Below are 27,904 nucleotides of genomic sequence, written 5' to 3'. Positions count from 1 at the left end.
GCCATGCGCAAAAGCGGGTAAGTTGAATGGCAACAGCACACACATGAACTGAACGTCACAGTTACGTTACAAATCCTGATTGCGGCCTCAGTGGGGGGGGGGGGGGGGGGGGGGAGTATGTGCAGCGTGAGCGCACCTCAAGCACCAGCACAAACCTTGCAGCAAATCTGCACAACCCTTCAAAGCCCCACAATTTGTTGCTGCAAAATAACCCGTCGTAATAGCACAACTAGCTGTAGCACCAACCCCTGACAACAACCATTTGCAGCACCTATCGTCACATAATCAACCCAAATCTCCTCATTAGCAACAGCAGCAGCAGCATCATCATGTTCAGCTACGACAACCACAGTGGTACCAGCACAAACAGCTCCAACAGCAGGAACATGACGCGGCTTATGATGTGCATGGTATATTATAATTATATATACTGCAGTGTACCAAGAATCTTTTCGGACTATCCCCTACTGCTATATTATGAAAAATCTAAAGATTTCCTGGCGTATTCACCTCCATTATTTGAGCAATACAAATCCATACTCAAGGAAATCTTTAGAGTACCACAGTACTCACTGGCTAAATGCTACTTTTTTCAAGTCCAAGCATTATGGAAGGCACGACATTACTTTACATCATTTGCTCTTTGTCAATAGATGCGTCACACATGCATTGCCCATGATTGATACTAAACAGAGACATATCGCCCCTGATATGTGCGAGAATATTACGTCGTGATTTTCACGTAATGGCAACACACCTCTGGGAATTTCGTGCCGCGTTGTGTGGCAAGCACCCACACTGCTTTCTTTTGTTGTTTGATAAACTAGAGTGTTGCGGCAACCTACCCACCAAGTGGCTTTAGTGCCAGTTATACAGTTTTCACTTACCAGCCAGTTCTTTCGAGCCCAATGATTGATGAATGCAAATGGAAATGACGACGTCCAACAAACATCAGCCCTGTAACTTCGCTTCACGCAGCTCATCCTCAAACTAATATCATATTGGGGTAGAAGGTATCCCTACGGAGCCGAAAACACCCTTTGATTGCCCTTGACCGGCCACTGAGACGACGAGGGCCAGGTAGAGTCCTCCACAAATTTCGGAATTTCGGCCATTCCTGAAGGCCTGAAAAGACGGCGTCATGGGGGCTTTGTTTCCCGCGGTTGCAAATAAAACTGGCCCTTGAGTAGGGCTTGGCGATCCTACTGCTAGCTCAGTAGCTGAGCTAGCGGGTAGCGCTACTAAGTACTAGTAGTAGTATCGAGCTAGTCCAAGCAGCAACTGTTTTGTAGAAATGTTTTGTGACGGGAGAACTCCTTTTGCAGTTTGATTTATTTGAACTGTCGCATGTGCATGTGTCCCAAGATATCCTGTCCTGATTATTTTGTCTACCCTATTTTGTGGTGAAGCATTAAATTAAGCTCTCTCTTCTATCTCCAGGTCTTGCCATGATCATTGAGCAAATTGTTTGTACAGGATGAAACCGTAGAAGCTGTTCAACGAAATTCCATTCACAATTGTTCACATAATTGTAGCTTGATTATTGGCTAGTGTTCTGCTTTCTTTCATTACCTGGCCCACATTTCACCTACTTGTGTTCATCGAGTGTTCATCGAGACCGGAAAAATGGGAACAGTTACTGAAGTTGGATCTTTATACTCCCGCCCTGTAAGGATATGCAGGCTTGGCCAAATTTAGTGTGAAGGAATTGGTTGAAACTCATGTCTGTGACGTTTTTCTCACAGGTGGGTTTCGTATATGTATTCAATTTGATCGTTGGTGCTGGCGTGCTGGCAATGCCCAAAGCCTTTGCTGATGTCGGATGGGTTCTCGGCGTCGTCTTGCTCTGCATTCTTGCCTTTATGAGGTGACGTTTGTGATTGTGTCACACCCGTAATTAAATTATTATAATTATGTATTAGCCAGGGAAACTTAAGTACTTAGGATATCCTTGCACATGCACGCACGCACACCCGCAGCGGCACACACTCGCGCACACACGCACATGCAGGGGCACACACACACACACACACATATGCACGTGCGCGCACACGCACGCAGTGGCACACGCGTGTATGCACCGTGTTACCTTATTTGTCACTGCAATGACAGAGTACAAGCACACCCCGAATTGCAATTGAGTACCGTAAAAGCCCGTATTAACGCCCACCCAGTATAATGCCCGTTGCCCGTGTACACGCCCAGGTGCCGATGTCAACACGTTTGTCCCATTTTCTAGCCCACCTCCGTGTGAACGCCCATGGGCGAAAGCACAGCCCCAGTACACAGTGCGGTGCACACGCAGCTCCACTTGCAGGTACAATACGGTAGCACAGTGTACAGTACACTGTGCTAACACTGTACATAGGACGGCATCTTTATGTGAAATCAGTTGTGAAATCAGTCTGATCTCGCTCATCCGAAATAACGCCCATTCCCAAAGTGACGCCTACCGTAATGTCGTGTATAAAAGCAAGTGCTTATGGCCGTATAAGCCGGGGTTCAAACCAGGCTTCTATTCAAGTTATGTTTCTATTCAACACATGCTTCTACGTCAAAATCTTCAGTCTACACTGTACAGTGCACATTGTCATGCATGTAGTGTGCACATACATGTACTTGCACGCATGCTTCTATTCAAATCGTGCTTCTGTGTCACGGCGCTCTTCAAAAAGTCGGCTTTTATTCGGGTCATGCTTTTATACGCGACACTACATTTTGTTCTGGACCTTCGCTAACGTTTCCGCCCAGGGCCTTATTATGGGCTTTTACAGTATTGAGAATCCGACTCTGAAGGTCAACATTGCTCTGTCTTGCTGCATGTGCATATAAGTATGTATACAGATGTTCTCATGTACTGACATGGCTGTCGTGTGGAAATAAATGAGTCAATGTGTGGAAACCTATGTACAAATAGCCTCCTCGTGGCGCCAATAGGACGTACGCATCATTCCGGCATCATTTTCTCGCCTTTCGGTTTTGTGGGGCAAGTCCACTACAAGTGTACAGCCGTACACACTCAGACTGTATTGCCAACAACTCTGCAAGAAGGTCATGAACTGTGTACTGTAGTACTCACAAATTTACTGGAGCTGGTGGAACCTGCTAACTATGGGACAACTCGCCCCGCAAAACAAGCTGACAACCATCTTCGATGCATACTAGCACCTCCCATTTCTTCTGTGGCTATTCCTAAAGCCTGTTTCATACTTCATTTTGCGTACGGGAAACACCAATGTAGAATTCTCTTTAGAGTTGGTCTAATGCTTCCCTGTTCACTGTGAAACTCACTACCATGCAGCGACAACCATGTGTGTGTGTGTGTGTTCGTGTGCTTGTGTCTGTGTCTGTCTGTCTGTGTGTCTGTATGTATGTACAGTCAACTTCGCTAATAACGACTGCGGATATAACGACAATTCGCGAATAACGACAGAATTTCCATGCCCAGAGCAAAGTCCCATCGCGCTGTGATACATATAATGAGACTTCGGGTATAACGACACTTCGCGAATAAGGACACCTTTTTGATACCCCGCCGAGTGTCGTTATAAGCGAAGTTGACTGTATGTATGTATGTGTTTCTGTGTTCAATGTTGCATAGCTTTGTGACGGCAACGATGATGATAGAAGGAATGGCAGCAGCAAACGCCGTCTTGGTGTTGCGCAAACAGAGGAGAGAGGCGCGAGAGCAGCAAGCTTCACCGACCGAGCGTTCTCCTGTAAGTCGGCATATGAAGGTGCACTGCAAGGTTATTTCTTTAGAACAAGAACGCATGACTTTGTATGGGTATGCACTGCGTACTGTCTGCACCTGCTTTTGAAACGTCTGTTGTCTTGAATGACTGCTACTCCTGCAGCTGATGCCATACTCTTCATTGGGCCACAAGAGGGTGAAGTATGCTGGATCTACAAACCGTCACATGTCAGGTTAGAGGAATCTTGATTTCTTTTGCCTCTTTGAACTTCAGTCAATCGCTTGCAGTGGCGTTCGTAGTAAGCGATGCTCTTCTTTGTGAACTTTGCAGCCATCAGTAGCGTACTACTACACCTGTTGTAGTAGTACATGCACTTTGAAGTGCGGTGTAGTGCTTATCCTGTGCATAGTGCATCTTTCTGCTTCCCGGCCTACATGGACACAATCATGCAGACGTTGCACTTCTTGGTACAGTACTTAGGACGTTGACTGTTCCAGCAGGGTCTGATGCACATCACCAGTCACGTTTGTCCTATGTTGGTGACTATCTATGTGTAAAGTCGAAGTCGTTGGCCTTTGCCATGTACTTGCACATAAAATCTGATGTCTTGTTAAAATTCCTACCTGCCTTTCTTTCTTGGGAATGCAGCAGATGGCCAGGAAGAGTCTGAAGAAATCTTGGCCAATGGCGAGTACGGTGACGACACGACCATCTATGAGATCAACGATCGCGTTGAAATGGTACGAGTACAAGAATAAATTTGTGAAAGCAACTAGCGGTGTTCGGTTGTTGTGCTCCTGCTACATTATCTGGGGTGTGCTGTAGGAAATGCCCCCCCCCCCCCCCCCCCTCTGTGTGTGCTGGTCCATGTAGTACAATAATCTCGAGTGCTGCATCTGCCAGATGTTTTTGATTCCTGCCGTGGTTTGTGGCCTTGTAGTTAATTTTAGATGGATCGTTGGGTCATGTCAGCTTTCGGTGTCGTACTCATAGTTTGTGGATGAATTCTGCTGACTCCCCGTGCTTCGTGTTGTCATGTGTGTGATGCGGTGCAGGGCACAATGGCAAAGTTGTTCTTCAATCGAAGTAAGTACATGTAGTACACACAGTGTCATGTGTGCAATCACTGACTGGTGTGCTTGCTACATCTACTGCATCACTACTAGAAGTGTAAAGACTACCAAAGTCTGGGTCTTCTTTTTGTTCCATAATTACCATATTTGTGTATGTTCCATAATTATGTATGTTTGTATGCATTGCGTGTCATCCAAGGGTGCCCACCTGTGTGTGGGGGGGGGGGGGCAGGGGTGTATGCGATCATAATGATCATGCCGTTGTCATTGGTATCTCTGTCTTTGCAGTTGGTATCTTCCTCTACTACCTATGCGTATGCATATACCTGTACGGAGATCTGGCCATCTACGCTGTGGCCATTCCCAAAGCGCTTGTCAACGTCACCTGGTACGTTTGCAACTTGTTTTTCTTCTTTGCTTCCTTAGTGTCATTCGCTGTGAAGAAAGGTGCTATGCTCGTGTATGATCGATCATCTTGGTACTGAGAATCCCATTGACAGTCTTGTTTTGCGTGGAAGGCTGCATTGCCCGCCTGTTTGTAGACTGACTGGGGGAGAGATGAGTGAAACCGAGGCTGCTGGACACCCTGAGCACCGCCAATCCCCAGTGCAGCCCCTCATTTTTGCAACGGTCTATACTGAAGCGCTATGTTTATTATACACATGTATTATGTGTGTGTGTTGTATTGCCTTCTAGCTATTCTCCCGTACGTTATCCGAACATGTCGAACTCAACGTTTCCGAATGTTACAAACAGCACGGGCAACATGTCCAGTGACTTTCAGTACGACGGGGCCGACTTTTATTCGGATGATGACTACGTCACGTACTTGTCTGATGATGATCTGCAGCTGCACAAGCAGAACAAGAGTCTGACGCAGCACTATTGCTTTGGCAGGATCACCGACCACCGCGCTTACTGGCTCTTCCTGGTATGTATGATGCCCTCGTGTGGAGGCTGGGGAAATACGTGTTACGCTTGTAGTTTGCTGACCAGTTTGTGCAGGGTTGTGCTGGTCATGCGTGCACATGCGCCCCCTGAATCCATTTTGACACAGTACTGTATAAGAGCATAGTGATACTCTGTGCTACTATTAAATTAGGGCTCAAACGGTCACGGTTTTACCCAAAACGGGTAACTGCTAAGCTAACGGTCGGTTTAACGGTTATAACCTATAAGCCACGGCAATCCTGCGGACTCTTTTATAACGGTACTATATTTGACTATACTCGTTCAAAAAATGTACCCTTTTCAGTACAACGCACACGTGTACATTCTCTTGCATGCTCATTCATACATACTCTCACACGAAGAGACTAGAATACTGATATGACCGAGTTGACAGCCCAGAAATTGCGTACGCGTGCGACAGCCTGCGAAAGTGCATACTTTGCAACGAACTGATACTTGAAAAATTGACTGAAAAGTTACTGCGTAACCGTTATCTTTATCGGTTAACCGTTAATCCTTCGTAACCGGTCTGCAACCGATTAATCGGACTAACCGTTTGAGCCCTATATTAAATCCACGGTATTCTTTACTAAGTTCTTTTCCAAGCTGGCAACGCTTTTGCTACGTTTCATCTACTTTTTGTCTTTCTCCTTTTTCTTGCAGGGTATTTTCGCATTGCTTCTCGGGCCATTCACGTTCTTTGACCTGCAAAAGACCAAGATTATGCAGCTGGCCACAACGATTCTCAGATGGTTTGGTGAGTGTCTAGTTTCTACATTGCAGCTTGTCAACTATGAGTTCTCATTGTTACTTTCCCTGTATGGCGTTACCGGTATTGTGATAGCATACTTGCTGTGTGTTGCTTGCATTGGGAGTGACCAAGACGATTATGTTTTTTTCCATATGAGTGTGTGTGTGTGTGTGGGTGTTTGTGCTGTTGAATGGTGTAATCCCAGCACAAGTTGCTATGTCTAACATAGCTGTTCGCTATCATCGCTTCTGCGATGGGCAGATCTGAGGTCTGAGGGTGTTTGTGGGTGTCGGTGTGGGTGTGCGCGCGCTTGCACCTAGAGTACCTGCTGAGCTGTTAGTATTATATTGTTCTGTGTTGTCACTTGTCGTGTCACAGCGTTCATCACTATGATTGCACTGGCCGGGCAGCACATTGCAAAGCATGGCTCGGTCAAGCTGGACAACATCGCCAGCTTCAAGCATGTGCCCAACATGTTTGGCGTCTCCGTTTACTCGTTCATGTGCCAGCATTCGCTGCCGTCACTCGTCACGCCCATCCGTCAGAAGCGGCGCTTGTCACTGATGTTGATGGGCGACTTCATTTTGGTCCTTGTCTTCTACGTTCTTGTCAACTTCACGGCAGTGTTGGCTTTCGAGGAGTCTTTGATCCAGGATGAGTACAGTAACAACTTCAATAGTGATGTGGTACCTAAAGTCCTGTCCTACTTCCTGCGCCTTTTCCCCGTGTTTGTCTTGTCGACCAACTTCCCGATCATCTCCATCACACTGCGTAACAATCTCAAGTCGCTCTTCTTAGATCCAATGAAGACGTATTCGTTCACCATTGAGCGACTTGTGTTCCCAATCGCTGCGCTGCTGCCGCCGCTGGCGATCGCCTTTGTGACGGATGATCTCACCACGCTGGTTGGCTACACGGGTTCGTATGCTGGTGTTGGCGTGCAGTACCTTATCCCTGTGGCGTTTGTCTACTGCGCTCGCAAGCAGATGCCTGTGCTGCTGAGTAGCAGTTACAAAAATCCCCACAAGTCACCGTTCTCCCATATGCTCTGGGTATGGTTTATCGTTGGCTGGAGTACGGCATGCGTCACCTTCAACACCTATAACCACATCAGATCAAAGAGTTAGTTTCTCTGGCATTTGTTTTTTCGTCTGTTTGTGGCTTTACTTGAAGCCTCGAATCGATGGGATCTGTAATTGTCGGAACGGCTTAGGCCTCTTGGTGCATGAAGCTTGCCTATGCGACAACATGGCACCTTACATCAGTCACTAATTGCCAAACCTTGTTATGATCCTCATCAATTAGCTTTACTAGGTTCTCTTGTATAGGTAGCTCATCTCTCTTCTTTCCAGCCTATAATTTATACATTCAGTGCCTGTTGTTCTTCTCGCGTACTTCCGGCGATCAGGGTTGATTCGTTTACTTTCGCAAATCCCGCGCATTAATAATTTATCACGAAATGATATCGTATATATTTTTAATCTGATGACGTCGCTCTGCAGCGACACTGTTTGCATGTACATGTGAACTATCGTGCATGCCGCCAAGTATACCTGCGGGCCACACTGTGTCGATGGTGTTGAATAGCTTGAATTTTTGAGGAGTGTTTTCTCTATCTGACTGCGTTCTTCCCTCTCCTTTTATACTTCATGCCAATGGCTGCCATATCATCACTGCTGGTGTTTTGATGTGACGTAGTGTTTTGAGTGGACTTTTTAACTTTTTTTATTGCTGTTTCCCGATTGTGTGTACTGTCAGAACACTGGGGGTACTGGCAGTTTTTTTTATAAATATTTTTGATGATTTCATTGCTGGCTTTCTGCATTTCCACATGTATCATGCTGGACCATGTATGGCATGATGTTGAGATGTTGTTTCTCACAGTGTGACATGACCAGGTTATTGAGATAACTCATGTACGAGTATGCGTGCCGTGATGTAGCAGCGTCTGTGTCTTCGTGTGCGCACGCGCGGGTGTGTGTGTGTGTGTGGGGGGGGGGGGGGGGTGTAAGTGTGTTTTGCAAAAGAAGAAACGGTTCAGTTGAAGCGCTGTGTCGATACTGCAGAATCGAGGTACCGGGACTTAAAATGATTTACGAACCTCATTAGCAGTACGGATGGTTTCAGTGGATGAATGCGCGCTGTTAGAAATTCTTCAAGTACATGATGTAGTTCAATAGTTGATTGGCGAAGTGACTGCAGAAATAGCATGCGGGTTCCTGTGTTCCTTGTCTCTGTTTGCCATGCAGACGTGCCTCAACACAGTTACAGTAGAACAGGAGTAGTCTCACTCTAGCTCTCAGTGCAGTGTCTGTGTCATACCAAGAGTACATTAATTGTATGTACTTGCCTCTTGGTCATACTCATACTATATAGTCATAGTGTGTGATGCCTCAAAGGTGGGGATTCCCCATTTTCAAACTTTCGAATACACGTGGCCAAGATCAAGAGACAAGAATGATGAAGAAGACCTGCCTGTAGCTGTATACTTACTGTACTGACTCTGTATGTGTAAAAAAACGTGAATATGGAGGGTGATTACTCACTCCATTACATTAGTCATTATGGCAATATGGGATCCAGCTAAGGCAGTAAGGGGGCTGTAGCCTGTGTAGGCAATGTAGAGTACTGTAGTGTAGTGTAGGGAGCTTGTGCCCTGCTTCTAAAGTTCTAGCTAGTGGTTTCCTCGTGCTTGACCAAATCAACACGTAGATCTACTACAGAGTTATCCGTGGAAGTAGATGGGCAACAATCCAACAGCCGACTAAAGACACGTGTGGTAAGAGAGGTGAACAATCATCTACAGCAACTGTGATACATTGTTGAGGTCTAGTTTCTGTGGGGAATGCTCACTCAAGTGATTTCAGTGCTACGTCCTTCGTTAGGAGACTACAGTACAGTCTGTATCGGCTATAGTATAGAGTGACTAGACCGGATATAAGAATATATCGGCGACAGTGATATTGGTACGAAATATCAAACTGAGCAAAACGTATTTTATCCAGTACAAATATCACTATAACCAATATTATCGGATGTATTAATAAATGATATATCGGATAATTATTATGATGGCAACAAAGAATCAAAACATGCATAACACACTATATTATTATCGGCTATTGTGATAACTTACTTTAGAATACATGTAGCAATAATATCAAAGGCCCTATTTTTTTACTTTCTTCACGTTGCTTATTTTTATAGTGATACATGTGTCATGCCGGACATACACAATACCGATCTCAAGGCTACAACATATACATTCGCATTGCCGTAGTAACCCCACCAGGTCATCAACCAATATAGTTGATCCAAGTATCCATTCAGCCACACACGCTCACCTTGATCATTCGAAGAAGGTTGAGAGTAACTGTGATTTCAAGCTCGATTAAAGATTGAAGGTCGAAGGAAGGTTGGCACTTTTGATCAGAAGCAGCAGGAGTTATATGATAACGAAAAGGATCGAGTTAGACAAAGGCGTAGCAAAGGCGGGAAAAACCAACCAATCAGACCATAGAGAGCTTGTAGCTATGCAGAATTGACCAATGGGAGAAGACAAGGAGAAATGCGTATTATTTATGAATTAACTAAACAGCCAGCGTATACGATAAGACAGTTAGCAGATACAACATCCCGCGGCCCATGCATTGATAAAAATGACAAGTAGATATAAAAGACAACTGCCGTACAAACGCGCGCTCATGAGGGGAACACGTTCACCCAACATGTAAACTAGTACCGGCAGAGTAGTTAGTTCGTCGTACAACCCGGGGAAGTTTGTCGTACAGCCCGGGAGAACCCGTCAGCTGCCGAGGCCGATATGACACATGCACATGTACATAACAGAATTTTTTTTATGGAAATGCAGGCACTGTCAACTATGCAGCATGCTCATTTGTCAAAACGCCATGCTGGAAGTACATGTACATTGTATTTCCTTGCCTTTCATGTGTAGATTGAAAAAAGAAAAAAATCGATCGTATCGCATATAGTGATGCATCGGTTATAGTGATAAAATCACGGAAATCAAAAGGGTACGCTATAGCCGATACAGACTGTATTGCCATTGGCAATGATAGTGTAGAATACCTTACAACGCGTCCTATTCCTATGTTCTTTATCACCTGAAAGAATCTCAAGTAGCATGCGAATATCATGCAAGAAGAGGAAAGAACTTCAAAATGGGTCAAAATGGCTTAAAAACAAAGAAAGAAAAAGTAACAGTACAATGTACATGGGCATATGGGCATATGGGCAGGCCTGTATTACGCAGGGGCTTGCTCGGCCCCCCAACTAGGGGGGTGCACGGGAGCCGAGGGGAGCCCCCCCCCCCCCCAATTTTCTGCAATTTGTTTGCAACCTTTCTTGAATTTTAGAGCATATTTGCATACATTACAATTGCAATTACCCAGATTGAAAATTTTTGGGGGGTGCACGTGCCCCCCGTGCCCATCGCCGAGCACGCGCCTGTTACGAGTGGTATTGTGTACTCACCCGTAGCGCATCATCACGTAATTGTGCACCTGCTGCGCAATACGTGCATGACAAGTGTCCAATGTCTCCATGATTATTCCATGAGCGTTGTACTGCATGCATGCATGCACTCAGTGCTACAGTACGAGATATTACATAATTGTAGTGCATGTCATGAGTAAGGCAGGGCAACATTCACTACAGTCAGGGAGGTAAACAGTTCTACTCGAAAGCAATCTCCATTAATTTTATTGCTTAGTCCGCAAAGGTAAACTGCAAGTTTGGCCACATACGCGCTGGCGTCTAAAAACTGCTGTTATTCCTGAAGCTTTGCAAAAGAGGTTATGTAGTGGTGTCTGGCTTAGCCAGGGTCCTCACCACTTTACTGCGTTCATATGTGCACGGTCAGCCTCAGGCCGTCACAAACCACATGGCTGATCACATGAAGCAAGAGTGCAGAGAGCAGGTGTCATACATACGCATATCAGTCTGAGTGACCAGCCCAGCTAACTCAGCAAAATGAGCCACTGTAAAGTGTAAAGTGAGAAACTTTCGCTAGAGATTAAAGTTCGCTATTTGCGTGACCATCACACATTCGCAAATATAAATTCCCGCAAACTGCTCCGTACATTGATTGTAGACAGTACTGTACAAGATCCAACTGAAGAAACAAAAATCGCAAAGGTTTCTTATCATGAACCAGCCCGATTCATGAAAATGCAAAATGTGGGTTCTGCGAAAGTTTATTGCTTTACCAATACTGTAGAATCCCGCGTATACGCCCCTGGGCTTATCTGTTTCACAAGGACATTTCATTGGGCTTATGCGCAGACACGGGCTTTTACGCCGACACCAAAATTGTGTTATTGAAAAGTACCAAGGAAGTGAGAAGTACATTGCTGAAAATCACTGTGCAAACAAAAACAACCGATGATTGTGTTGAAATGTACAAAAAAACAACGTTTATGTACTACGTACATGGTACGACCTAGGCCCATGGACTTGTACTACAAAGCTTCGCGATGTTCGAACTTGGCCTGGGCTTATGCGCGAGCATGGGCTTATACGCGGGTGGGCTTATCTGCAGGATTCTACGGTATTCCTTTAGTTAAAGAGCTAGCATAGCGAGGATCCTGAGCAGGTAGCTCTCTTGTTGTATTTTTTTTTACAGAGTTGTGTGTTTTGGTGGCCGTGTGCGTTGCGATGCAGGCAATGGCTGATCATAGTGATCACTGCTGTGGTGCTCATGGTGGCGGCAACTCAGCTTCGCAGACACTGGACGAGCTGAGCTGGGAACGGGGGATATGGGCTGCTGCACTGAACCAGGATGACCAGCGACTGCGCCATCTCTTACGCTCGGGCACGGCATGTGCCGATCAACAGGACGTGTCCGGCTATTGTGCTCTTGTAAGGCACTAGTGCACTCGGCACACACACACTGACTCATTACGCTGTCCTCTACTGCACTGTTGAAGTACATGTACATGTACATGTGCATGCAGTTGTCACCTTTTTTTCTTCCCACGTTCTCGATCTCAGTATTTGGCCATCTGTGTCTCCATTCCTATCCCCATCTCTCTCTCTCTTTTCTGTATCAGCATTACGCATGTCGTGCCGGGCACCTATCCACCTGCCGCATCCTGGTCACTGATTTCTCCGCCAATGTTAACTGCCGGACGCGAAGCAGCCTGGCAACCCCACTGCATCGTGCTGCGTTCGCTGGCCACCTCGCTATTGTGGAGCTCTTGCTGGTCAACAAAGCCGATCCTCATATTGTGGATGACACTGACAAGAACTGCCTTCATAAGGTGAGTCATACTTGTACCAGCAACACCATTATTTGGCGGACAATTCTCTCTCTCTCTCTCTCTCTCTCTCTCTCTCTCTCTCTCTCCATCCTTTTCTCACTTTCACTCTTTTCAATTGAATCGAATCAACTCTCAAACCAATGAAACAATACAATAATGTACATATACAGACAATCGGTACATGTACAGTAGGTATCGGTTATAGCGTGGGTGTTTGAAAAACGACATTTTGATTCTTATTGCCGATATTTCTTACACACGATAAATCACGTGTGACATATCATAATTATGCACGTGTGACATATCATACTAGTAATATGTATGCGCGCACGTTTGGCATGTGGACACGTACACATGATACACACGGTACAGATCAATCAGACTCGCAGTCGTGATATATGCGCTAGGCGACTGCGGAGCAGCGGATACGATCGAGAGAAGTCGGAAGAAAGAGTTCGACTGGACAGAAAAGGTGATTCTCCAATGCTCCCTTAAAGCCTTGGACATAACTCTCTTGTTGTGTTGAATATTAGTATTGAGTATGCACAGAGCACAGATGTTATTACTACAGGCGATATACTTTGCACTAATCTGGCATATTTTGCTACACAAAATCCATTCTTAGGGCCGATATATTCTACTATGCGATAATACTGCTTGTAAGAATAAATATACACATAAAATATGTGTTATGATTATGAAAAAATGAGTGTTCATTCTTGTAAGCAGTATATTCTTGTATACGACCACACTATAACCGATACACACTGTACATGTAACTTATAACTTCAATATCTGTATCGATAGTCCGGTGCATGGAATCTGAAGGGAAGCCTTGGACAGCCTGGATATGTATATATATTATAACAAGGGACCTCGTGTATATCGAGAAATATAGACCAGTATAAAAACCGAGGCGAAGCCGAGGTTTTTATAACTGGTCGATATTTCTCGATATACACGAGGTCCCTTGTTATAATATATTTATACCTCTCCATGCGCAAGCTCAAGAGCAAAAAGGAGTGATATTTTTGTTATAAAATACACAGTAAATTTAATCAGTAAATTCAGTAATACATGTCAAACAAGTAACGTAGTTGCGTGATGTCTGCGGCCTTCATCCTATTCATAGCTATATTAAAATTATTATCTCCACGTAGGTTATTTGTAAAAAGGAGTGAATATAGCTTTCTTTCCCTAAAAAGGAGTGAATATAGCGTTAGAGAAAGAAAGCTATATACACTCCTTTTTAGAGAAAGAAAGCTCCTCAGTGGGTTTTTTTCTGATGGTTTTCCTCAGTGGTGTATATACCTCCTTAGTGGTGTATATACCTCCTTAGTGGCGTATATTGAACAGTGTATGGAAATTTATAAACTTCATGGGAGATCTGGTATATGAGTGTGGGTGTATATGGAGTGAGGTATAAATGAACAATACAGTAGAACACACCTGGCAATATGGCGGTAAACACACGCCTGCCCACACACGCTCTGTAGGCTGCAAAGTTCTGGCACAGAGCTCTCCTTCTCACCACCACCACCATCAGTTCGCGCCTGGCGCCTGGTCGATGCATGGCTGGCGGTATCCGGCATAACAGGCTGGTACATCAAGTAGCGCATGGCACATAGATGATGACACAGCAACGACATAGCTCGATTGCGACGTACGTTTCGTCCCCGCTGGACTCATCAGGCAATCTTCTTCCTTGGATGTCTTCATACGGAGCTTGACTCGGGAGAATGAAATTGAAGACACCAGTCCAGCGGGGACGAAACGTACGTCGCAATCGAGCTATGTCGTTGCTGTGTCATCATCTATGTGCCATGCACTACTTGATGTACCAGCCTGTTATGCCGGATACCGCCAGCCATGCATCGACCAGGCGCCAGGCGCGAACTGATGGTGGTGGTGGTGAGAAGGAGAGCTCTGTGCCAGAACTTTGCAGCCTAGAGAGAGCGTGTGTGGGCAGGCGTGTGTTTACCGCCATATTGCTAGGTGTGTCTTTACCACCATATTTATCAACCATAAGTACAGCTGCAGTGGTGTCTTCAATTTCATTCTCCCGAGTCAAGCTCCGTATGAAGACATCCAAGGAAGAAGATTGCCTGATGAGTCCAGCGGGGACGAAACGTACGTCGCAATCGAGCTATGTCGTTGCTGTGTCATCATCTATGTGCCATGCGCTACTTGATGTACCAGCCTGTTATGCCGGATACCGCCAGCCATGCATCGACCAGGCGCCAGGCGCGAACTGATGGTGGTGGTGGTGAGAAGGAGAGCTCTGTGCCAGAACTTTGCAGCCTACAGAGCGTGTGTGGGCAGGCGTGTGTTTACCGCCATATTGCTAGGTGTGTCTTTACCACCATATTTATCAACCATAAGTACAGCTGCAGTGGTGTCTTCAATTTCATTCTACAGTAGAACACGCTTCAACTAGTACGGAGTAAGAAAGAACAGCCGTCTACAATAAATATGGTACACTTTTGTTGTACGCAGGCTTCCCTGTGCATCGTAAGAGACTGACTTTTGAGCTCTGCAAAGTACCCTAATCCAGCCTTTTGCTGATGGATATTCTATTCTCATGGAGATTTGACGCGGGTGCGGGCAAATGTCTGTGTAGGTGTGAAGAATTGCTATAAGGCGAGACCAAAATAAAATCGAGATTCCCGGGCAGGACCCATGTGAAATTGGTGCGGGCGGGCGAATTTTATTTTTTTATTTTTTCCCATGTATGTACATGACTATATATGTGTGCATGCCATGTTGAACTTTTTTTACAGCATTTTCTGGTAATTTTTATTCAGTTTTTTTACAGAAAACAGGTACGCGGTTTACCCGTTCATTTTTCTATAATTCGGCCAACGATGGCCCTGATCTGTACATCTGGGAGTCGTACAAGCTCGGGTTTGTGTGACTCCACGTCACAGATCTACTACTCACACGATCAGTACTGTACATGTATGAACTGTTCAAAAAAAATTGGCTTTGGCTCGATTTTGGTGCGGGAGGGCCCGGGAATCTCTATTTTTTTTGGTCTCGCCTAATTATATTTCTGTATCTCGCAGGCATGCGAAGGAGGCCATGCCAGTGTATGCCGGCTGCTACTCAAGCACCATCCGTCCTTGGCTACGCACCCTGACAAGCGAGGCGTGTTGCCGTGGCAATGTCTTCCGCCGGGCGCTCCGCCAGACCTGTGCAGTGAGCTGAAACGTTGAGTCTGCCGCGGCGCGTGTTGTCCTCTCTGCGCGCTAGCAGTGCCTTGCATTTCCCTGGACAGAGTGGGCCGATGATCGCACATGTGTAGCTGCTATGCTGTCAGTTCTCTGCTGCTATTCACTACCGGTATGCCATTGGGCAGTGAAGTAGTCCAGGCTGTGGCCAAGAAAGAACTGCACCAGAAGTCTAGTGTTCAGATTGTGCGTTCTTCTTTACCTTCACACTCCCTCTGATAAATTACCTCTACCTCACTGTTCGCGAAAACAGAGCACTGATGCCAGCTCACCTCCCACCTCCCGAGGACTGAGGTGATCATTCTGGAATAATTTGTTTCAGTTTGGCTGCACCAGGCTTAGCAACTCTACCGAAGTGCATGTTGCACTCGTTGAGCCACTCGCCGTTGTTTTGCAGTGGAAAGAGTCGGATGGTCGTTGCTGAAAGCAATCGAATTACTCCACGGGCTGATAACTTAGCTTTGTCTGGGACGACATTCCCACGCGTGTGGCACCAGGGACTGTTATTCCATTGCCTTGCAACGCTATTGCAGGCTACAAGTGCGTTGCACAGGACTTTGGAAAAAGGCCAGCAAACAAGCGCAGCCTCAGTGTGTCAAGCGGGCTCATGTAGGCAAAGTATGCAGCAGCACATACGCAACAACTGTGTTTAAAATGTACTAGTGCTTCAAGTAGCAGTGCTCGCAACCCCATGCCGTAGCAGCAACACAATATTGTACAGTGTTGTCTCTTCGAACGGCACTTTGCTGCAAGTGAAGTTGCTGTGAGGCAAGTATGAACGTTCAGATGTTTGCCTCAGATCTGAGAAAGGCCAATATGCCTGGTCTATGAAAGTATGTTGATAAGCCATGAATGGTACTGGTCCTGATGCTGCAGCTATAGTATGGACCAAGGTTTGCTGATTTGTGTCAAGAGTGTGCCAGGACACTGTGTCCATACATCTCTCGCTCTCGATGTAGCTCATGTAGTACATTTCAACGCTGCTCATACATACATACATACATACATACATGGATGCGTTGTTGTATGCCGGGACAGGCCAGTAACTGGCTCGTGTTGTCCGGTGGCTGCCGGTGAGCACAACCGATGTCAATTCTGGAGCAACGGCAGGAATGTAGCAAGGAGGTATTCTATCCGTTCTACATCACTCAACCTGGTTATGCCAGGTACAGATACATTCATGACATTGTACAGTCATGTACATGCCTATGCTGTATTGTTTCACTTCATACGTCTACTGTTCCATTTTCTCAATGACAACTTTGCCGGTATGTCCCTTGGCCACCCAAAAACAATTTTATGTGCGCGTTTCTGAAGTTTCCTTTCTTCATTTTGTGAAAGTTTTGTCTGTTCATTTCTTTAAAAAATCAGTGGTTGAAGAGCATTATTTTTTATCACGTATCACGTACAAACTTGCTTTTCCCATTAGATTCCTGCTGGTTCCTCAGCATTTTGGATAATAATTGTTGACATTTTATAATCCAGCAAAGCGAGAAGCTGGGGATAACCCTTTCCACCGTGTGCTTGAGAAAAGAATTACTTGAAGTATGATCAAGAAAGGAAAAGGACAAAATGTTACGAGTTATGACAAACTGTCCACCACTTTTCCTTTCTTCATCATAACTATAATTATTATTGGCTCGCCATCCGAGTTCAACTTTGAAGTATGATCCATTGACAATGCAGTTGCAGCACTGCAGGTTATAATGGTAGTATTAATGGTAGTAATTACATGAACTACTGGCCAATGAAATTCGACTTCATGGACTGAGTAGCGCCGCTTTTAATTGCAGAGAGTAGCATCCATGGTGCTACGGCCATGGATTCCAGCGCTATTCTACCCCTACCCACAGGGTCTATTTTTACTGGTCACTACGTTTTAAAATCACATGTAAGCATGTTGCCATTTTGAATAGGACAACCTGGCATTGTGGTGCAATATTGCTAACTGAAAACAAACGTAAGAATGCAATGCATGGTAGTGTGTTAAACCATATGAATGGAGGAGGAAAACGAGTGGGCAAACGTAGTTGAAAACTAAAATGATGTCTGCATTTGGCTCCACGGCCGGGATGAAAACACACACAACGCCGGATGATACATTGCTTAGAATATTCCTAAAATCAAGTGTTACCACTGCCGTGGAGAGAGAGATGGCACCTTGGTAAACTTTTTTTTAAAGACTTTCAAGGCTATTAAAACTTTAATCTGAAACAGAGCTGTCGAAAAAGCATATAAATATTGTGGGGTAAAAGGGAAAACAGAATAAGAAAAGGAAAAAGGGAGTGTAACACAGTTGTGCCAGGAGCATTCCGAGACACATAGGTTATATATTAAAAGTCCTAATACTTGTATAGCACTAGATGTACCCTAACTACACATGTGTGTGCATTGCCACTGCTGGTACCTGCCGATGTTGGCACCACCCACGTGATACTTTGGCTCAACACCACCACCGTAGATTCTTTCTTTGATACTCGTGCGTTTGTGAGTTTTGTCAGTGCGCCGACGACCACTTGAGCTTAGCCATGCATCAGCATCCCCGTGTGTAGTTTCGTCAGTGTGTGACAACCACTGGAGCTCAGCCATGCAATTGCATAGCTGTGTGTGGTTTTTCCAGTATGCCAACAACCGCTGGGGCTCAGCTATGCATGAGCATGCCTGTGTTCAGCTATGCATGAGCATGCCTGTGTTCAGCTATGCATGAGCATGCCTGTGTTCAGCTATGCATGAGCATGCCTGTGTTCAGCTATGCATGAGCATGCCTGTGTTCTGGTACAGGCACATGTACGGGTCACTGAGCAGACGCCGGATCTCCGGTGGCATGTCCCTGGACGTGGCACGCTCAACGCGCCGCAAGTCGCTCACCCAGTCGACCAGGTCCGGCATGGCCTTCACCTCCGGTATGTTGTAGCCATCCTGTTCGCCTACAGAAAGTTCCAGAGGAAAGGTATGCACATGGAGAAGTCAGGTATTAACACCACCAAAGCCAACGGGCTGTAATGCATGCATGACATAAGCCTGGGAGGGTGTCATTCTAGCACGCTAAACTCCTATACCTAGAGGAGGAATTCGTGAAACTGGTTTCATCTTAGCATTCCTTAGCCTGCACTGAGTAAGCCCTGCAGTTTTGGGAATCTTGTGTTATACATGTACATGTAACGTTACTTCGAAGAACACGTACTTTTTAAAAGTACATTTTATAGTGCATGTGTTGTAACCGTAATAACAAATTCCCGTGTCCAAGAAAGTGTGGAAAGCAACAAGGTGAACATGGAGCACATCAGTGGCATTACTTACCGACACGATCCGCCATGCTGTCAAAGAAACACCATTTCCCTTCACTCTGCTTTCCCGGTTCACCATCATGGCCCTCACAGTCGCTGTCCGCCATGGCATTGCACTTGACAAACGACACATAGTGACTGGTTTCGATGCAGATGACAGCAAACAGCTCCATGGTCTCCAGCTTGTCGGCGACCAGGTCGCGTCGCATATTCCGATCGCAGCGCTCCAGGGGCTGCGGCTTGTGCTGGCGCCGCCGCCGGTTCAGGTGCACCTGCGCCGAGCAGACTTGACAGTAGTTGATGTGCACCTGGTCATTGCTGTGAAGCAGGCCGGCGCTGCGGCCGGCGCTGCGGCGCTGCTGCTGCTGCTGCTGCTCTGCCGGTGGCACGGCTACTACGCCGGACACGCTGGTGGCGTCAGCGTTTGCCGTAGCCGCCTTGAAGTCCCTGTGGCAGTCGTAGCAGGTCACCGTGGCTGCCTGTTCGCATATGCCGCACACTCGACTTCCTGCAGTCGTGAGCACACGCCGCATTGTTTGACATAAGACAAAGAACAAGAGGAAATACATTCTGGATAGTTCCACGACGGACGTTGCACACGCATGTGCCAATATTAGATAGGACGTGTTTCCTTAGAAGTACCGCATCTACCTGTGTGTAAGTTGCACCTTTCTGTTCAAGGTCGGGCAAAGGGACTTGCAATCGATTGTGACTTAAACTGAAGCAAACAACCAGAAGCCATACAATGGAGACATGAAAATGGGCGTGCGACTTATTTTTGGGGCCAATGAGCTTTGAACGAAGTAATAGGGACTTAGGACAATAACTTACGACTAATGCAAACGTCCGGCAAATCCTGTCTATTTTTTAAGCATCTTACCCTCAGTCAGCAGATTGGTAATGTTCAGGCGTAGGCTGGGAATGATCTTGTCGAACTGCTTGTACGTTCGGCCGAACCGTGGCATTTGCAGAATGAGAACGGAGGGTGCCTAGAAACCACATGCATATTGTTGATTACTAGTACTAGTAGGCTAAACATATCATCGTCATAATGTACATGGGTGTTGCGCATGAGTTTGCGCTAAAATGCCATGCATCTAGAATATTTGGAGCTTCAAAAAGCTGAATCAACACATGCACATGCACACACACAGACACACACACACACACACACGCACACGCACACGCATGCACACACATACATTAATGTGTACAGCAGCGGGAAACTGTGAGCTTCAACTGCTTAGGCCTCGGAAATTTGGAATGGAAATGTTTGACTTGTGACAGGGCAGATTTCTCAAATAGATGCCAGTGTCCGTATGCAGTTAACTTGTGTAGTTCTACCGTTAGGACACAGCTCATTTCTGGTGACAACATATTCTGGCAACGTTACCCATACCTCACGTAGCATCAGCTGTGACTCCGAGAATGATTGCTCAAGGAGCTCCTGCACTGTAGCAATCTTCTTGTTACCTTCTGACGGAACAAAGAGCTGGTGCATAAACGTTGAGTTGCCGTCTTGCTGTGGTGTCCTGCGAACCCATACCAGTGCACACAAACACCCCCCCCCCCCCCCCACACACACACACATACACACACACACACACACACACACACCCGCGCAGAGATCCGTCCATCCACATTGGCAAATAATTTAGCGAAGACCATGAGTACAATAGAAAGCCACTTGAAGTAATAGTACCAGTGAATTACCAACAAAACTGGACTTTCTTACTGTCCAAACCTTTGACAAGTCAACCTACTTGAGCTTGAGGAATGGATCAGCACCCAGGATTTTCTCCCACATCAAGATCAGGAACTCCTCGGGATCTGGAGAGATAAACAGCACCAGCATCGTTGAGCATTATATCCACTCCACACATCTCCTGGGTGTAAAACTAAAATAGTTATAGTGCCCGGCTGAGATGCTTTTCGAACTTTTGAGGCAGAAACATGTCAAGCAGGGCCAGTGGATGCATCCCAGGAGACATGACGTGATACAACCTAGTCTGTCGAACACACCACACTGGCTGGTTTTCAAGCTTCAGCCGATTGAGCCCACTTAGTGACTATGGCCCGGGCTCTGTTGATCTAGTGAAACAAGCAGTCAACTGTTGTCCACTGCATCATTATCATCGACCATTTGGCTGAAAGCTTTCTTATTCCTTCCACTGTGAAGAAAAGTCTTTGAGAAGCAGTGGTTCAGTTAGAACAGCTACCTTGGTCACAACGTTGAGTACTCAGCATTGCTTGCCAATCAGTGTCAGTGAGTCATACTCATTGCCTCGGGTTTGGCATGCCCTCCTTTATCACATGCTAACCAGTGTCATTAAATTGATGCCCCCACCCCCGGGAGTACATGCACATTAACTCCCTGGTCCTTGGTCATTGTCTTGTGCGGCCCACATTGGCTTCAATCTCTCCAAGCCAAGTCCTATTGGTGGGCAGATCTACACTGAGCTCGTACACCAACAGATTAGTCAATGATGGTGAACAGACTGACCTTTCTCAGCATCTGTCAAATCGGTGACGTTGCCGAGGTTGTTGAATTGCCTTCGAAGCGACATGATGTGACCCCACGACACAAAGCCATTCCTGGTGAGCACATGTGTGATGTAGTAGAAGTGGCAGCAGAGTTTGGAGAGATATTGACTTATTTAACTCGTACTGGTACACTTATGCCCTATTTATCCAGGTAGTCTGGGACCGGACACTGCCCGAGACTTTGAAATACCCGTAGCTCTGAATCACATTCATTTTGATGGGGAAAGGCCAGAGATATGACATAATTATGACGTCACCATTCCACAAAAGTGACAAAAATAGTGATATTTCCACTAAAAGTCGCCCAAAGAGTGACCGGCAACTAACAGTGTCCATGACTTTGATGTTCGGATAACTGAGATAGGAGTGTGTTATGCACTTGTTGTACTTCAAAGTAGGAGGCAATGCTTTCCGACTGTAACGAAAATAATAGTGCAGGCTGCTGTGGATAAGAGTAACGCGCATGGCCAGCGATGTTGGTACAGTAAAACCTGGTGTACGCGACCTCTGTGTTTAGCGACCACCTGCTCTTAACGACCTCTGTGTTTAGCGACCACCTGCTCTTAACGACCTCTGTGTTTAGCGACCACCTGCTCTTAACGACCGTTTTTCCATGCACGGACAGTTCTACACAGACACTGTGGGACCTGGTTCTAAAGACCACCTTTCAAGCTTGCCTGTCACAAGTTTTGTTCTCATAACCTTCACACCATGGGGACCACCAGTGTACAATCATCACGCACAATCAGTTGAATCTGATCTGATCTGTGCGTGTGTGTGTGTGTGTGTGTGTGTGTGTGTGTGTGTGTGTGTGTGTGTGTGTGTGTGCGTGTGTGCATACTTGCATATGTCTGCGTGCGTGCGTACATTCCTACAAGAGCACCAAAATAGGACGATTTACTTTCGCAATGGATTGACAATGTTCTCCAACAGGTGCCTACGGACACCCTCGGCACCTTCACTTCTTGCTGCCGCCTTGTGCAGTGTACCATCGAACGCTAGACTATGAGCGAACATTGCGAACAGAGTTGAGTCCATGTAGCAGGAGTTGTGATGACCCTGCGATGGCAAGAAGAAGAGGAGAGAGAGGAGAGAGAGAGAGAGAGAGAGAGAGAGAGAGAGAGAGAGAGAGAGAGAGAGAGAGAGAGAGAGAGGAGGGAAAGATCGATGGGGAAGGAGAGAGAGCGGCTGCAATAGTCAGACTGATTACAGGGAATGAATCAGGAGAGTCCCCCGACCGTCTGCAGCTGTGTACATGTACATGTAAACAAATGCCATGTATATTTACAAGTAGCCTCTGGCCATGACTACAGACGTGCGCCCGCCCACATCCCCGCACGCTCACACACACACACACACACACACACACACACACACACACACACACACACACACACACACACATACACACACGCGCACAATCTTGTACATACGCTCATAGAGTAGTACTGATGCAGGCTGGTGTGATGTGGCCTCACCTGAATACCCTTCTTTCGACCAGCCATTATGGCATTCGCTGGTGGACAGGTGTCGCGCACTGGCTCAGACTCCTGCATGGCCGGCAGAGACTGGTGATTAGTGCCATGTATGCGGCTCGATGATGCTGCACCAGAAGACACGCTCTCTGCAAATAGAAAAAAAACACGATAGAAGCCGGTCAGAAATAATGGGATCTAGTGGAGACAACGGCAAGATACGGGCCTTACATTCACTGCGCAATGTACTACAGTTGTGGCCTAAGAATTCCAACCCATGTGCCGAAAGCAGCGCCAACGCTCATGCGGCCCTCGGATCAGTTTTTGGAGCCTGCATGATGTAATTGAAATGGAAACGGGGCGCTACTTTTGACACGCGGGTCGGATTTCTTTGGCCACGACTGTAGTATCGTATGCCAAGGGCAAGCTGAGACTGATTGCAGTGCACATACATGTACGTTGCATTGCATCAAACAGAAGACTGTACAATAGTTGACTACGCACGATCTGCCGGCACACGCGTAATGTTACCTGCTTCAGCTTTGCGCAGTGCTGGCACAAGCAAGTCGTAGGCAATGCCATCGCAGTGCACGTTGGACAGTGCCCGCGCCAGTTGACCGAACGTAGCAGGCGTATTCTCCGCCCAGTTCCAGAGTACAGTCAGCAGGCACTGTTCATCACTCTCCCCTCCAGTGATCAGTGCTGAGAGATCCGTCGAGGTGAAGCCCAGGTAGCTGACCAGTGCACGCCAACGACTGGACTGTCCAAGCTCTACCATTTTCTGCGGCAAGTGAACTATAGTGTCGCCTTTAAGAGGCACCATGGATGTTCTGAGTTTGCGCAGAGAGCGCTCCATTTCTGAGTCAGCGCTGGCTCCTGCAGTGGCAGCAGTAGCAGCAGCAGATGTACGTCCTGCCAGAGCAGCGCCAGAGCTAGAAGTAGACGAGGTAGCTGATGCAGACAAGCTAGATGAAGTACCACCAGTGGTAGTTGCAGCAGCAGCAGCAGGAGGAGGAGCGGAAGTTGTTGTTCGTGTCCGCGGTGGGCTGTCAGAAGGAGACGCTGCAAGGCACATAAGGATGAATCATCACACACGCACGCAAGCACGCACACACACACACACACACACACACACACACAGAGTACACAAACTGTTCTTGGACATAGGATATATGTGCGCGTCTACACTGTCTGTTAATTAACTGCTGGGAGGACACCTCTGGAAATTACAAATGTCCAATAAAGTGCTGCTGCGGCTATACAATGGCCCCAATTACAACCCGACGTCATGCCTGCAAAATTCTGCTGGCTACTGAGAGAGGGTGTTGGACTGACAGATATGATTTGTTGCTGTAGTCAGTGCGTGCATGGATGGGCCATTGTGAGGATTCCCGAAAATCTAGATATTAGACACCCTTAGCAAACAATGGTAACGCTATTCTTTTATGGTACTCGTACCTTGATCACCCAAATAGTGTTGAAGCCTCAGCGTAAAAACATTAGGGGTCTGATTTATCGTTGTGACAAACGGTACGTTTTTCGGCCAATTATTGCGTAGTGCGTACCCATTTCACCTTGTATCACGTATAAGGCGCCATAAATGGTTGTACCGCGCGGAATAAAAGCTATACTCATGGCAACAGCGTCCTAAAATTAACGTGCATCTTGCTAAAGGTGGAGCCCGAATCTCGGTATTTTTCCCCTTACGGTAATACCGTTACAACATAACGTTTTTTGCTAAGGGTGTCTATTGCTGGTGTCTACTGTAGAGGGATGGCTGTGCTCGGCATTCCCAGGACTGGACCCAGCCCGCACCTGGGAACTGTCCATGAACCAGGCAGAATAATCACAAAATTACCGGGGGGGGGGGGGGGGGGGGGGAGCTCCTAATGCTATTACTTCACTAAGCATGAAACTCGAGTAGAGAGATTGAATGCTCTAATTCACTGGACCTTTGTTATCGGCACACTGCTCTGCCACACTACTACCCCATTGGTATTGAGCACAGTGAGCTGTTGCCAAGGTTCCTTTGCAATTACCCGCATCTGACTTGCATCAGTTTATCATTGTGTGCGTGCGTGTTTGCATGTCCTTCATGTGATCTGGCCTTACTGTGTGAGCTTGACACTGGGGGATCACGGGGGCGATCTTCGCACTCATCCAAGGGCACGAATTTGCCACGATTCTTGGCGCAATCAAAGCGCTTCTTCCCGTCAAGGTAACCATCCTGAGAATTAGTTATCTTCTCGTCCTGTAACGTAAAATAGAGTCATAGCAAAGGGGATCGCTAAGGAGAACAGTCAATTTTCACATGATAAACTCAATTGGAGAGAGAGAGAGAGAGAGAGAGAGAGAGAGAGAGAGAGAGAGAGAGAGATAGATAGATAGATAGAGAGAGAGAGAGAGAGAGAGAGAGAGAGAGAGAGAGAGAGAGAGAGAGAGAGAGAGAGAGAGAGAGAGAGAGGAGCCACTCCGGACAATCTATCGTCTGGATAGTTGATCTGATCCGTGGATAATTAATGTCTGGAGTAATTGATGCTTTTCCTGTATGTGCAGATGAGCGAGGTTGGGATTCATCATGTGCTTATCATTCATTTGCAAAGCCTAGCAGAAACAAACATTGGTGTTTCTAGATTCCTCTCTGTCCATTCTGTCAGTAGCTAATTCACATGTTCAACTTACCAGCTCAACGCCAGCCAATCGCTCAGTGCTACCAGCCGACGTCCCGATCCATTTGATTACACCGGGAATATATCGACCAGAGACCAGTACCAGCACGTCCCGGGGTAAGTCGTCGTCAGCCCGTGCTGCAGAGCCTGTATCAAGGTCACTGGTCGGTGCAGTGGACGGTACGTTGGATAAAGGCCCCGGCCCCGGTGCTTTGACAACTGCAGTGGCAGCATTGAGGTCCTGGGAAGAGGATATGTCCTTGCTGCCCGTCTTATTGAACTGAGCCAGCCGTCGCTCCTGCTCACGAACTAAGCCGGGATCGGAGTTCTGCGGAAGGTTATCAAAACGCCGCTGCTGCTCAGCCACGAAATGCTCCTCATCGCGCTGTCCACTTCTCGGCCTGTGGTTAGCGGTCACTGCAGCACCATCGTTGCTACTGTTTGCTGCAGATGCGTAGGTTCTGGTGCCACTCACACCAGGTGTACCATTATTAGCGCTAGCAGCACTAGCAGCACTAGCAGCACTGCTGTACTGACTGCCAGGTATACCATCACTAGCACCACTGTACTGGTGGCGGTCACTGGCCTGGCCTGGTCTGCTAGCAACACTTCCATCCACTGCCGCCGCTGATGCTGCTGCTGATACTGTGTGATTCGTGCCGGCTGACTGCAGCTGCTGATGGTGCCGCACAGTGGACGCCGAACCGGGGTCTGTGGTAGACCGCACAGGATTGCCCTGATCCCTGCTGCTGCGGCGGCTCGTAGGAGACATACCGGCAGCGGCAGCCGTGCCAAAATGGTCAGTCCGAATGTCGTTGTCAAGTCGAGTGCGACCATTTGGCCGGATATCTGCGTGAATGACTGGGGTGGAAGTTGGCAGGACGTTTAGATCATATTCCAATAGCTCAGCTGGTACAGTTCGTGTTCTCAGATATTCCTGAACATCACCATCACCCTGGAATGATGGAGGATCCTGTTGGACACATACCGTCAAAAGTGAAAATACATGTTCCAATGACACAATGAAATACGCTATGACACTGCCGTATTCGGTTTGCCATTTTCGTGAGGACATAGTTCCTCCAGCAAGGTCTTTGGCAAATCTTACCGGTCGTAAATCACTGGACATCGCTCTCTAGCAAGCAATGAGCTCATCCACGGCACATCATCCCATGTGCCGGTACATGTACACTGTACACAATTCATAAGAAGTGGCATGACCTGCTCTTTGCACCCACGGACTGTGTGGGCTGACACATGATTGCACTAAAAATGTTCATACAAGCATGGCATTGATGCCACGCATGATGCAGCTAGGTAAGCCGACAGTTGACTGCAACATGTGCTCTGTTGTCAAATTCGGTCAAACGTCCAAGTTTCGGACAAACACCAAGGGAGCAATGACATCTGCTCCCAATAACGGGAGTTCTCCTTTAATATCCATAATTTTATAGGCAGTGAATACACAGATTTATCCAATACAGTTATGAATACTAGTTCTTCTAAAGCGAACGTTTGGCTTATCACAAGTTATCAGTGTTCTTCTTAACAAGGTTTCACTGTACCGGTGAGGTACTGTGCTCTTACCATTTCAAGTGTGGCAGATACCCGGTCAAGTCCATCTCCCGACTTGATAGTTTCCAAGCGAGTGATCGTGCCAGACTGTTTGACTTTAGGGTTTTGCCGATCGCACACTCTGGCACGCATACCGACTGACAACTGGCTGCTGTTGCTGCTGCTGCTGCGACGACTTGCCCCCCGCACTCCAGCACCGTGACCAGTACCCGGTGCACCCAGCGCAGAAGTCATCGCATTCGTGGCCGCGGTGCCCGTCACACAACCCGCACCGCTCACTACGGTTGCAGCAGCAGCAGCGCCAGCAGCAGCAACAGGATCACGCGTGGTAGTTGGCATATGGCTTCTTGCTGCAGCGGTCGAGCTAGCT

The 27,904-nt window shown here is 46.9% G+C and overlaps 3 protein-coding genes across 5 annotated transcripts in view; 2 read left to right on the top strand and 1 right to left on the bottom strand.

The window, feature by feature from the left end:
* The first annotated feature begins 1,278 nt into the window (after positions 1–1,278).
* LOC135805052 (transmembrane protein 104-like) lies at positions 1,279–8,411 on the top strand. Of its 2 annotated transcripts, none has more exons than XM_065319041.1 (10): positions 1,279–1,668; positions 1,746–1,867; positions 3,602–3,719; positions 3,858–3,927; positions 4,347–4,435; positions 4,751–4,781; positions 5,057–5,156; positions 5,465–5,699; positions 6,383–6,476; positions 6,849–8,411. In XM_065319041.1, exons 1-10 carry the CDS (start codon positions 1,627–1,629, stop codon positions 7,595–7,597), a joined length of 1,650 nt encoding a protein of 549 aa, XP_065175113.1. In that variant the 5' UTR covers positions 1,279–1,626; the 3' UTR covers positions 7,598–8,411. The 2 variants fall into 2 exon arrangements, with proteins under 2 accessions (XP_065175113.1, XP_065175112.1); XM_065319040.1 differs by having other exon boundaries at positions 4,344–4,435.
* Positions 8,412–8,973: 562 nt separating this feature from the next.
* Positions 8,974–17,496, top strand: LOC135805056 (ankyrin repeat domain-containing protein 39-like). Of its 2 annotated transcripts, none has more exons than XM_065319045.1 (4): positions 8,974–9,249; positions 12,118–12,353; positions 12,545–12,754; positions 15,820–17,496. In XM_065319045.1, the coding sequence occupies exons 2-4, from the start codon at positions 12,150–12,152 to the stop codon at positions 15,967–15,969; spliced, it is 564 nt and encodes a 187-aa protein (XP_065175117.1). In that variant the 5' UTR covers positions 8,974–9,249; positions 12,118–12,149; the 3' UTR covers positions 15,970–17,496. The 2 variants fall into 2 exon arrangements, with proteins under 2 accessions (XP_065175117.1, XP_065175118.1); XM_065319046.1 differs by having other exon boundaries at positions 8,977–9,249; positions 12,156–12,353.
* Positions 17,497–17,876: 380 nt separating this feature from the next.
* The window catches only part of LOC135805053 (uncharacterized), a 13,132-nt gene continuing 3,104 nt past the window's right edge, over positions 17,877–27,904 (bottom strand). Inside the window, exons 2-13 of the mRNA XM_065319042.1 lie at positions 27,547–27,904; positions 25,973–26,932; positions 25,403–25,541; positions 23,822–24,352; positions 23,294–23,439; positions 22,717–22,874; positions 21,775–21,866; positions 21,035–21,101; positions 20,671–20,803; positions 20,152–20,260; positions 19,285–19,779; positions 17,877–18,911 (exon numbers count right to left, since the gene is read on the bottom strand). The exon at positions 27,547–27,904 is cut by the window's right edge and continues 224 nt beyond it. Coding sequence (XP_065175114.1) covers positions 18,730–18,911; positions 19,285–19,779; positions 20,152–20,260; positions 20,671–20,803; positions 21,035–21,101; positions 21,775–21,866; positions 22,717–22,874; positions 23,294–23,439; positions 23,822–24,352; positions 25,403–25,541; positions 25,973–26,932; positions 27,547–27,904 — 3,370 coding nt within the window. The 3' untranslated portion in view covers positions 17,877–18,729. The remainder of the gene's footprint in view (positions 18,912–19,284; positions 19,780–20,151; positions 20,261–20,670; positions 20,804–21,034; positions 21,102–21,774; positions 21,867–22,716; positions 22,875–23,293; positions 23,440–23,821; positions 24,353–25,402; positions 25,542–25,972; positions 26,933–27,546) is intronic.

The sequence above is a fragment of the Sycon ciliatum genome, chromosome 1 (genome assembly GCF_964019385.1).
Source record: "Sycon ciliatum chromosome 1, ocSycCili1.1, whole genome shotgun sequence".
NCBI lineage: Eukaryota > Metazoa > Porifera > Calcarea > Leucosolenida > Sycettidae > Sycon > Sycon ciliatum.
The sequence above is the reverse complement of the archived record's forward strand: the minus strand, read 5'-3'. Positions and strand labels throughout refer to the sequence as shown.

Bases quoted from the DNA above. Each gene is read 5' to 3' on its own strand.
- LOC135805052 (XM_065319040.1), top strand. From the start codon at position 1,627: ATGGGAACAGTTACTGAAGTTGGATCTTTATACTCCCGCCCT. The intron at 1,868-3,601 runs GTGACGTTTGTG...AATGTTGCATAG, and splicing joins TGCATTCTTGCCTTTATGAG to CTTTGTGACGGCAACGATGA. The intron at 4,436-4,750 runs GTACGAGTACAA...GATGCGGTGCAG, and splicing joins TCAACGATCGCGTTGAAATG to GGCACAATGGCAAAGTTGTT.
- LOC135805056 (XM_065319045.1), top strand. From the start codon at position 12,150: ATGCAGGCAATGGCTGATCATAGTGATCACTGCTGTGGTGCTCATGGT. The intron at 12,354-12,544 runs GTAAGGCACTAG...TTTCTGTATCAG, and splicing joins TGTCCGGCTATTGTGCTCTT to CATTACGCATGTCGTGCCGG. The intron at 12,755-15,819 runs GTGAGTCATACT...TGTATCTCGCAG, and splicing joins ACAAGAACTGCCTTCATAAG to GCATGCGAAGGAGGCCATGC.